Genomic DNA, 12,326 nt, shown 5'->3' with positions numbered 1-12,326 from the left:
TAGCAGTGTTTGCTGTAAAGAAGCCACCGACTGACAGAAAGGGGAGAATGGGGTCAGTTGTGATTTCTCTCAATTTTTCTTTTTGTAAATTTTGCAAATGCACTCCAGGTGAGAAATTGCTTTCCTTCCTCAAGATCTTGATTAATGACAATAAATCGTTGAGAGTTATGATTTAAATTGCTGTTCTTTTCCAGGAATGCAGAGGATGCTACTGAGCATGTGCAGAATGTGAGGTTACCAGGGGTGTAACGATACACTCCGGTCCTGATTTGATTCAGTTTGCTTCTCAGAATATTTGAAACAAAATCTAAAATGAAGATAAATTGAGTGAGAAGTCTTAAACTGAGCACGGTTCGTTCGGAAAACCGGAGATTGATGATGTATGATAATGTATCCAAGATTGATGATGGATAACAATTTTGTAACCATTTTAATGATCTTGTATTATTGTAGATATGATGCCGGTTATGGTCTATGTATGTATTTTCCTTGTTGAGCAACAAAATTCTGTAGCAGCACCTGAGGCATCATTTTAACTGGAAATAGAGCTCCAAAGTTGGCTAAAATGCCCGGTTCCCGCCGTCTCGGTTTCGGGCATTGTAAATTGCAGAGCACAAGGCTGAGAGAGCTTTTTAACTGTTGTCATGTGGTTGTGTAACCTTATAACCTATAATGCATGTTGGTTGTTGCAATCTGGAGCTATCAGTATACAAGTGCAGATTCCCGGTAATGACGCAAGAATATGATCATGTGACCAGTGTGCTCTCTATATCTCTATATATTTGAACTGTATGGGTTGTGCAGACTAAGATATCTGGTGTTCAAACGGTGTAATTGCATTAGATGCATAATTAATATATTGATGGCCCACGATGCACATGGTCACATTTTTGTATTGCGATTTGTTTTATAACAGTGCATCATTACACCCCTTGCCATTACTGTACAACGTTGCTGATTTAAGTGACTGATAATGTTACATCTTACCCCAGTCTCCCCTAATGGAAGATTAAGTCTGGTATAAAATACCATGAAGTATTTTTGTTTCTATAAAACCTGCTCAGTGGTTGCCAGATATCCCAAATCTCATATGCAATCCATCCTCGGTGTTTCACAGCATTATAGATCGCTTAATTTACTTCAATTTCATATCTATTATACCTGCACAGTAAGTCTACTAATAAAACCTGACTGTGGTATTTTAACCCAAATTTAACTTTGGCACGAAAGGATGGTCTGACACAGTGAGGATGTATAATCGTGAAAGCTCCAGAAGAAACTGCAGATTATCAGATAACTTGCAGTTCTGATGGAACTTTTATTTACATAGAGGATAATGGAAAGAAAACAAACGAGAGAAATGGTGGATGACTTTTGGTCGGGAAGAAAACAAAAATAGATGCTAGAATTTGTTTCTAGGAGTGAGTCTAGACAAAGTAATCATTGAAGCAGTTTTCAGGTAAAGCTTAATTTATTTGAGAAGCTAGGTCAGGTCTATGACATCAGACCAACCTACTGCATGTACCGTACAAATTAAAATAATAATAAAAAAAATTAACCCTAGAAGTTAGTAGTGTTTAATATTAGAGCATTATTAAGATAAACACATCATGACGTTATCAGACACTAATAGATCAAGGGTGTCTAGATCCAACTCATTTTATCTGACATGCCATTTTACGCTTGGTCCAATATCGAGTGGGCTGGACCAAAAAGAAATCAGTTTATTAGACCAGTATCACATCAACAACTCTAAATGTCTTCATTTATGGCATTAATCTGAAATGTACATTCTGAATGCACAAGTGCAAATATATATATCACATACAAAACACATGAACAGACTGCAGTACATTACGTCCAAATTATGATTCACCATACTGTGTCTTGCATACATTTCTACATTTTGTAGTGTTATGACCTGAAACTCTAAATTAATTTAATTAGGAGCTTGTGTTAAATTGTTGCACATTTTGTCAGTGGCTGAGTTTATAATCCTGGGCTTATTGCTCTATTTTTGTAAAAAAAAAAAAAAAATATTCCATTGAATTATGGCTCACAAGTTAATATTAATTTATAGCATAAATTCTGAATTGATCTGATGGGCTGAGTTACAACCTTTCATTGGACTGGTTCTGACCTGCTCAGCTGTATGGTCGACCCCCTGCTCTAGCTGCTATACTAAACCATTACACTGAAACAGTTTACTCAACCGGAGAACTCAAATGTACGCCGTGTTAACAGGTATGCCACACTTCTACACCTACATTTGTCTATCCACGTGTTAAAGACCTCATTCTCCTCCAGACAGTCTCAAGCATCTTCCATCCTGTAAACACAAAATGTGACACTGTCAAAAGTGATCTCCAATTTATACAACTACCTACACCAGGGGTGGGCGATCTTACCCGGAAAGGGCCGGTGTGTGTGTGTGTGGGTGCAGGTTTTCATTCCAGCCAAGCAGGAGCCACACCTGAGTCTATTGAAAGCCAAGATCAGCTGATTAAACAGGTGGAATCAGGTGTGGCTCCTGCTTGGTTGGAACGAAAACCTGCACCCACACACACCGGCCCTTTTCGGGTAAGATTGGATGTCCCTTTTAGCATTGTAGCACAAATATCAGGGTGTAGAACCAGATGTCACCTCAAAGAGTTAAGCTACAGGGCTCAGACCAATGGTTTTATTTCTTAAAAGACATTAAGGATACAATACTTGTTCACAATGACATTAATTCACACCGTTATAAAATATACATGATTTGTATTTTCCTTGCGCAATCATTGTGTTTAACAGTTCTGGAAGTCTGGAGTCGAGCACAATTTTGGGATTTCCCTGCTCGAAAACACCAAATAATTTCTTATTAGGTGATGGGAGGGGGTTTGGACAGAGAAATCACTAAACCATGCTGATATCTGGCTCTCCGGGACTGGAAATGTGTAACCATGTATCATCTGGAGCTCTGTCTTACCTGATCTTCTGTTTGTAGAAACCCAAAGCCTCATTGGCTATGTACTGGATGAAAGCAGGGTCTTGTGGCTGCAGGCTGCCTGGAACAGTGAATATAAGAGGAGGAGCATTCAGGATGTTCACTTCAACCTTAGTGTCAGCCGCCGGAGTGTTCATTCCTTCTCCTGGAACGTGAACTGCCTCTTCATTCTCCACCTGACGTGAGTTTCAATCAAAGCATGAAATTGATATTTCAGCGGTACGACCGCATCACTTTCAGAACCGTTTTGGAAATTGGAAATCACTCCAGATGGACAGCCTGAAGATCCATCCTGAGATTACCGTGGATGGTACCACTTAAAAACCCTGGAGATGACTTTGGATCACAATTCATATGAAATGAACAGTTATGCTACGATGGTTTTAAGGACTGCAATTTGTCACTCAGGTCTTCATCCGTGAACAGTGGAGAAGTTCAACAAAAATAACTTCATGTGAAAACTATAATGAATATCCTGGTTAGACACTTGTGCTTTTTAACCATTTATAGAAGGGATTTATTTATAACTGCACTATCCATGATCACTCAGATGAGTTCCTCTGAAGGTTTCTTCCACATATTGTCTCAAGGAGTTTTTCCTTGCCGCTCTTGCTCATTAGGGATAAATTCATACATTTTAAATGTACATCCTGAATTTATTTGTTTCTCTAAAGCTGCTTTGTGACAGCGTCCATTGTTAAAAGCGCTATACGAATTGAATTGAATTGAATTTTCCTCTCACCGTGGTGACGCTGAAGAAGTTCTCATTCGTGACACCACCATCAGCAAGCTCGGCCACCCAGCCAAACTGGCCGGCCATGTTGTTGATCCAGCTGATGGTGTCCACAGTGTGACGCTCCGCAATACCTAGAACCTCTTCATACTGCTCCTTAGCAACCTCCAGAAGCCCAGATACTTCATTCAGCTCAATGTGTAACTCCCGCATGCTTGGACACTCTGACGCAATTCAGTGACGAACAGCAACCATATTATACAAATCACATTACTCAGACTTTCACTTATATTTTATACTAATTAACATTCATATATAAGTTGTAGCACAATAATTGGCAATGTTGTAATGTTATGCTAACACAGCTGATTTAGTGGTACCGTTACCAGAGAATAGAGGTCCCTGGCAGGCTTGGCACTTGTTCTGGAGTTGCCAGCACTCTGCTGACTGTCTGCGCAGATCTCTACACAACGTCCTGTTCTGAATGAATCCAGGGAGCAGATGTTTCTCTGAAACGTAGCATCATGTAAGGTATTACAGTAAACCACTATATGTGGGGCACCACAAGTTTTTTGAATGTTGGTATGTGCATGTTTTTCTGCTTAATAGTTATAAACAAAGGCGACTGAACTTAGAAACCTTTGGATGAGTGTCCAAGAACATCAAGATTTTATGACAAACCTAGATTATACAGGTTATCACGAGCTTTGACAATACTAGACATTTCTAGTATACGCCGATTCCGGCGTTGATGTTGACGACGACTTCAAACACCTCTACCTTGTTCCGTCTCTTCTTCTTCTATGACCCCACGCAGGTCATCAAAAGCCTGCGTGATCACCGATTCAAACTCCTCCATCACGCTGCTTGTAAAGTCGACAAAGGACTCCAACACTTCCTTGAGCCCTACTCCTATTCCCTGCATGAAGTCCGAGTCCGGCGCTTCGATCTCCTTATCTTCCTGTGGCTTTGGAGCGAAGACCTGCTGCAGCGTTTCGTCCAGCTTGCTGTGGAATCTGAATACTAGTGCCATGCTGCGGTTTACCAGGATGTCAACTTTGGAGACCAGATCGTTAAAGGAGTCCTCTATCCTCCTCAAGTCCAAGTCGACCATCTCTGCACTCTTGTTCACAGTGAGTTCTTCCCGAGTGCTAGGCACACCAAAGTGTGTGTTTACCCTTTGGAAGAAGCCTTCCAGCTAAAACGAAAGAATCATCACCATTATCAATTGTGTTTGTGGAGCATCTGTTTCATACTCATACGGTTTAAAACAAGGGAAGTTAAAAAGATTATTAAAAATTACTCAGACAAATGAAAAGAACAAAAACATACAGATAGAAACATGTCACACTGAATATATAGCATGGTTTAATATGTGTGTGTATATATGTATATATATATATATGTATATATGTGTGTGTGTGTGTGTATATATATATATATATATATATATATATATATATATATATATATATATATATATATATATATATATATATATATATATATATATAATATATATATATATATATCTATATCTCATAAGGCATGCTATTATAGGAAAATAATCAATGCCAGAGTGTGATGTGGCGACTTTGGTTACCTCTCTTGAAGTCTCACTTTGCCCATGATGACTTTTATTTATTAAGGAGTGAGGCATTGTACTTTTCTTTTTATTTATCTGTTTACAGTTACATTTACTGTTAGGAAAATTCTGTCAAAACCAATTAGTTCCTGTTATAGTAACTATAAACAGTTTTTCTCTCACCAGCCTCCCTTCTTTCTCTCTCTTCAAGTTAATAATAATATAATAATTAAACATATGAATATGACTCCTTTGTGGCTAGGCCTTTACAAGCTGTGATGTCAGCCAAAGTGAGTATTACGAAGTCGACTTAGTAGTGTCTCCAAACTTTTGCACATAACACAATTAAGATGTTATTTTTAAAGCCCATTAAATATACAGAAACTATGCATTAACAATTATAGGAAATCTTTTTTTAATAGCTTGCTGTAGAGGTTGTGTTTACTTCTTTTCAATTCAGAAATCAATAAAATATCATTTGGTCTTTGGTGCCCAAACTTTTGCACACAACTGTAATATAAACCTGTGATTTGCCTTGTAGCCAGCATTTTCAGAGCTGCAATTAAAAAAAAAAAAAAAAAAAAAAAACCACTAATCAACACCTTCTGACCTTCTAAGTAAATGGCTTAGTGTGGTCAGTATGTTGTGTCAGGTGTGTTATCGTCTCTGGATACGGTCTAGTTTTCATCCCACCTTATTGGCGAAAGTAGCAAAGCCACGACGGCAGGTGGTGTTGTAGAAGCTCTTGCAGGCCTCTTGCAGGCAGGGCTGACACTCGTCCCACAAGGACTTCAAAGTCTCCTTACACTGCTGCTCAGCCTCATCCAACTTCTTTACCACATGCTGAGCCATCTCAGCCACCTCCTGTTGACAGATACATGGTCGTTATATTAAATCACTGAATCATTATTATTAGCTTTAGATGAGATTCTCTAGAGATGTTCTGTAGTTTCACTACACTGATCAAGGCTGGAAGTATTTCACATCTTTGGTCTGTAGCCAGATGAGTACAAGATGAACACCAGAAGTGTTTCTTCAGCACCTTAAGAGCTAATTTAACACTGGGGCATCATTGCGATACATTCCGAACATATTAGGCAGTGCTGCTGACCTTCTTCTTTTCTCTGCTGTTTTCAAGCGTCTTGATCAGTTGCTTATGTTTCTTCTCGTTGCTGGCCATCACCTCTTTCATCTGCTTAATGCCATAGAGAGCTCTCTGCACCTCCTCATCCACGAGCTTTTCCCCTTCCAGAGAGAGTCCTGAAACAATCGGCAGAATGGTACCATGTGTGACAGTCGAATAAGCATGTTGAAAGCAGCTACTCAATAAAACTGTACCTCATGGAGAGGTGTTATCATTTCAGACTCACGTTTGACAGTTTCAGTCGATACAGCTGGTGGAGCATGACTTGGAGCTGAATGGAAAACCTTCAGCAAGGCCAGTAAAGCCAGAGAGAACAGCAGCACCCGCATCTTCTCCTTATAGTCGCTCCACACTCGTAGAGTCTAGTTAAGAAACCTGCATTTACTAATAAGCAAATTGAGTCCACTGATATAAATGTTCAATTTAGCACCTTAAAGGGTTCTTTTGGTTTGGTTCTCTGGAAGAACCCCTAAAGTTCCCATATATATTCCTATAATAGAGGATATCTTTTTCTGATAAAGATCCAAGATCAAAGTAAATAGTCTTGAATATACTCGGCGTTAAATATTAATTCTCATAATGAGATTACAATAAAAAATATAAGATTATTTCTTTACACTCACTTCAACCTTGAAATGTTCTATTGACGGAAGGGGTCGTAGGGCGAAAATTTTTTAGTAGTTGACCAGTAATGGAAAAAAGTGCTTAACGAGATATCTTTTCCATATAGTCAAAGCACAAAACTGTTTCAGGACTTTGCTATTTTTAGGCTTTTATAGCCAAATATATTCCACATAATTATAATGCATATACAGAAGATGTACTACTGTAACAAAATAAGCAAAATATTTTCTCAAATCTTTTTGTCAGTTTCAAGATGTCACCTTTGTGCCCTTTAACCTTGTTTGTTTTTGTTGTTACATTTACAACTACTGAAGTGCGCACACAGTATATGTGTAGCGTAATCTGAATTTGAAATAATCTAAAGACTAAAAGCATTGAATAAAGTATAAAAATGCCTATATCCATCAGTCTTTCAGAGTTAGAATTACTATTGAGGTAAGAGAGTTTGGTTGTGTAAAATAACAACTCTAAAGTGAACACTAAGGGGAGCTGGAGTGCAGGCAGAAGAACTGTAGTAGTAGTGTAAGCATTTAGTAAACAGCGCTGTGCTGTTCCCACTACAAATCATCATTCAAGATTCACTGAATTATTGAAAAAGAAAATGACCTTAACTGAATACGTATAAAGCATAACATGTCATGCCATAACTGATATCTTGAGCGTGAACATCACAAAAGTGATGTTATTAAACAAAAAATGTTATATATATATATATTTTTTTTTTCTCTTGGGGAGGGGTTGGGCATTGGAACATTTGGTTTCAAAATTACCCCCGCAATTAATATCTGGTGAAAACTCCACGGTTGAGAGTAAAGGCATTTTGCACATCCTTGTAATTCTAACAAGGTTGGAAACACTTGTAGAGAAATCCTGCCAGAGGCAACAGAGTCTGGGGCTAAAATATCCTGGTACTCAGCGGAAATCATAATACCATCAATCTTCACAAGAGCTCCAGGACCAGCTGCAAAACAGCCTCAAAGCATCAATAATCCATCATTATATTTTCTCCTTGATATGTGAGCTTTATCTTGTTTCCAGTCACTGTTTTCCTGTCCTAACGGTGTTCATGGCCAAAAAGTTTGATTTGGGTTTTTTGGTATTTGGGTTGTGTTTTTTGTTGGTATTTGTAGTTCCAATGAGTCTTGGTTAAGTTCAGGCTCTGCACTTTGTTGGTTGCTAACAGGAAGGACTTTTTCTTGCAACCTTTCAAAACAGCTCCAACGTGTAATATTGTGTAATATTTTGCATGTTTGCTTGTATTTTAACTAAGGTGGTTTCATGACAGGTTGTTGGTGGACCCCCTTATTATTATTATTATTATTATTATTATTATTATTATTATTATTATTATTATTATTTATTATCAGTAGTAGTAGTAGTGGCAGGATATGAATTATTATATTATTATAATCTACTCATTATATTATATCATATTAGTGTCATCAATTACATGTGTACAATAATAGTTTGACTAATTTTTATTTATTTATCCCTGACCTTCTACTCACAAAACATATTTATGTTAAAAAATTTTCATTAAATTCATCTTGACGTTGTTTACAGGATTGCCTATTTTTAGTTGCTGAGGTTTGGATGAAAATTTAAATCAACTAATTCAAGTGCCCAGTCAAAATAAATCTAATTTAACGATGCATCCCTGAACCGTAGGTTTTGTTCTTCATAATTTTTGCCACATATGCTTTTGAGGTAGAGATGAGGGCAGATGTTGAGTCGAAGTGATTTTGAATGATTATATTTAATGTTTATGTTATGCAAACATTTTGGCAGGGTGCCTTTAATTCTGCAACCGGGTGAAAATGTGGCTGATGAATTTCATATACAGAAATGTTACCAGACAAACCCGAGCAACACCACTCAAACGTGTAGGAGTTATAGATTCTGTGTTAAAATGACTTTAATGCTGCAAGCATGTGAGGAAATGCTTATGAGGTCTTGTGACCATGAGCTCCAATTGAACCCAAATCTGCAGAATTAACGGGTGTCCACGTGTAACATCTAAACCTGTGTTTACTCAGGACTTTCTGGCTTACTTCGTGTCAATGTGTAGTGGAAAGACAAAATCTTTCCTCCAGCACGGCAAAATCCGAGAAAAGGTATGGTTTATTATAAACATCACTAAACATCCACGGGCCTGAGTGATAGTTTGTGCGAAATTTAAGTTGAAGGAGTAAAACATGGCACGGCATGCATATACAGGAAAATAATTAGAAATGTTGTAGTGTGATGCCATTATCGCTCTTAGTTAGTGTTTTATTTCTAAAACCGCAGCGTTTATGTATTTATTCATTAGTATTATTAATGAAAGAATTTGATTGGTTTATAGTTATAATTACATTAATGTTGTGGCAAAACAAATTTGTTTCTTTTATTACTTTTAACAGCGTCATTAATAAGACAAAAAAAAATGCTGCATTTGATAGAGTAACTGCAAAACACGTCATCCTGAAGAACGTGTCTGAGAACTTAAAGGATCAGCTTTACCTCTAACTGTTACAAAATGCTGAAGCTTAAGATTCTTTCCAAAAATGCTGAATAAAATGTCTCCTCACCATTAAAAAAAAAATAATAATAATAATTCTCTGCAGTTTTTGTTGCAAGACCATGCAATGAAACCCACTTTGAGGAACGCACTATTTACCCACTTTTGCATACATGAGCTCACAGATTAACTGGCTTTGCTCTTATTGGCAGGGGAGAGAGTAATGCCATCAGGGTGAACGCTTTTCTTTTGCACCACTCGGCTCTTACAAAGCCCTGTCGCAAGTTGTTACGATAGAAATCACAACATATTAGAAAAAACACACACAAACCTGGCAGTTGGAACAACTCTCTGTGACGAGCTGTTATAGGAAATGAATCAACACCTTCTGACCAATCAGAATTGACCATTCAACACGCGCTCATGTATAGCTGTGTGTTGTTTGAACTAGTTTATGAAACGGCTTGATATTTGCCTAGCTACACTCGCACGCTATTGTAATCTTATCTCATCATTCTAGATATATACAGATAAGTATTCAGTGCTTTAAGTAATTCATTAGTTAAGCTCTAAGCTGTACATAAAATTAGTAAGGACATGCATCAAACATGCTCAAAAGACAAATTCTCATTGTTGCATTTTTTTGTAAAATAGTTTAATCACTCGTACTCCAATCCTCCTCGTCTAATCGAATGCATTAATATTTACATGCATTACAGATCCGTATGGATCCAAATGTTTCACGGTAAAATATACTCCTAAATATATAGCAGTTCAGCAAATACATTTTTTAACATGTTTTGTGATGACAATATCACAAAGTTAGAAGCTCTTTGAGCTGTAATTCAGATCAGGCCCAGGATCAGTACAAGTACAGAACATAACATATATGGGCAGTTTATCTATGAAATTAGATAGTAAGTAGTGATTACTGTTATATAATCAGTAATACTCACCAGAAACGTCTGGTAGCTTGATGTGAAACTGTGTGTTTCATGCAGGGTGAGCGTGATGTTTATCTATACCTGAACTCTTCTATTTATACTGTGACAAGCCAGACGTGATCCAATTAAAGAATTTTAATGCCCGCTAATCCAGAACTCAAGCCTTCTTTCCTCATCCTTGTTTACAACATACTGTAGCACATAGTTCACACACATTATGATGACATAAGCCAGTCAGATCTAGTAATTCAGGAAAACATGAGATTTTTATTTTAATTTTTTTTTTTCACCCGTGACATGGAACTATTATAGAAATATTACATAGTTCGAAAACAAAATTTAGTCATGTTGATTAGTGTCAGCTATTAAGAGATAAATAGTCTCGTAGAGTAGAAAATGTAGATAAATACTTTATTGTTATGGTTTTTTCAAGTGGAAATGAACATCAAGAGGATTATAAATGCAGTCAACACAGCAGCTAATAACAAATAACTCGAATGAAGATAAAATAAATGCTATAAAGGGTTTAGTTGTATTAATGAAATTGTAAATGATTAAAGGGTTAGTCAATAGAAAGTGTTGGTTATAGAAGTTTAAAGAACTTAAGTTATAGGACTTTTTAAAAGTGCCCTCTTCACATGGCTGGCTCTGAACCTGAAAATCTGTTCTATTTGGTCAGTAATTAAAAACAGCACAAAAATGCTGGATGTTCCCAGCTCCTCTCAGTACTAAGCCTCCTGTTTCCCATAACCCCTAGGTTTACAGTTAGAAACTGTAGCTAATCTATTTCTATGCACAATTTGGCTCATTGGATAACAATAGTGATCAGTGATTGGTCACTGGGAAACAGTGGTGATCAGTGATTGGTCATTTGGAACAATGGGGATTGCTTGTTGGGGGTGGAAAAAGTCATCAGTGATGGGTCATTTGGATCAATGCTGATCAGTGATCAACTTGTTAGAAAAAATGGTGATCATTGATTGGTCATTGGGAAACAATGGTGATCAGATATTTATCATTGGGAAACAGTGCTAATTAGTCATTTGGAACAATGGTAATCAGTGACTGGTCGAATGCTTGTTGGGAAACAATGCTGATCAGTGATTGGTTGTTGGGGAAACAATGCTGATCAGTGATTGCTTGTTGGGAAACAATGCTGATCAGTGATTGGTCGTTGGGAAACAATGCTGATCAGTGATTGGTCGTTGGGAAACAATGGTGATCAGGGTTATTGGGAAACAGTGGGATTAGTCATATGGAACAATGCTGATCAGTGATTGGTCATTGGGAACAATGGTGATCGGGGACTGGTTATTGGGAAACATTGGCGATTAGTTCTTCATGCAGGACAGGAAATAATGTGTCCACAAAAAGCTGCTAGATTTGTCACTAGGCTCATTTTTTTTTATATACCACAAAACCCTTTTAGATATTTGTGGTTGGTTGACAATTCGCAACCCAACAGTGACACTGAAGTTCTGGTATTATAATGAGTCTGATGTTTTCAAGTCCCATGGCTGTAATATTCTAAAAGTGCTCAGATTACTGTCAGACAGTGACTGTAGAGTGAGGAAGACGTGCAGTGAAACACAAGCTAGTGAAAGATCCCAAACACTTAAAAAATAAATAAATAAATAAATAAATAATTCATGAAGGATCCAAGTCTTTTGTGTACAATGTTTGTGTACCCTACTTCCTCTCTTCTAGCTAGTTGAAAAAAGCTACACTGATCATTGTATTTCAACTATACAGGAGCGGTGCATCTTGTTTTAAATTAGCTTTACTGTACCCACATTTAACTGCCATCTGT

The 12,326-nt window shown here is 37.3% G+C and overlaps 1 protein-coding gene across 2 annotated transcripts; it reads right to left on the bottom strand.

Moving 5' to 3' along the window:
• Window positions 1–1,929: 1,929 nt before the first annotated feature.
• clul1 (clusterin-like 1 (retinal)) lies at window positions 1,930–10,582 on the bottom strand. Of its 2 annotated transcripts, XM_017472256.3 has the most exons (9): window positions 10,529–10,582; window positions 6,675–6,810; window positions 6,416–6,564; window positions 5,998–6,168; window positions 4,500–4,917; window positions 4,106–4,228; window positions 3,729–3,943; window positions 2,969–3,162; window positions 1,930–2,329 (listed from the first exon to the last, which is right to left on the bottom strand). In XM_017472256.3, exons 2-9 carry the CDS (start codon window positions 6,775–6,777, stop codon window positions 2,314–2,316), a joined length of 1,389 nt encoding a protein of 462 aa, XP_017327745.1. In that variant the 5' UTR covers window positions 6,778–6,810; window positions 10,529–10,582; the 3' UTR covers window positions 1,930–2,313. The 2 variants fall into 2 exon arrangements, with proteins under 2 accessions (XP_017327745.1, XP_017327746.1); XM_017472257.3 differs by lacking the exon at window positions 1,930–2,329 and having other exon boundaries at window positions 2,965–3,162.
• Between the last annotated feature and the right edge of the window lie 1,744 nt (window positions 10,583–12,326).

This window comes from Ictalurus punctatus, chromosome 7, assembly GCF_001660625.3.
Source record: "Ictalurus punctatus breed USDA103 chromosome 7, Coco_2.0, whole genome shotgun sequence".
In the NCBI taxonomy this organism is placed as follows: domain Eukaryota; kingdom Metazoa; phylum Chordata; class Actinopteri; order Siluriformes; family Ictaluridae; genus Ictalurus; species Ictalurus punctatus.
The sequence above is the reverse complement of the archived record's forward strand: the minus strand, read 5'-3'. Positions and strand labels throughout refer to the sequence as shown.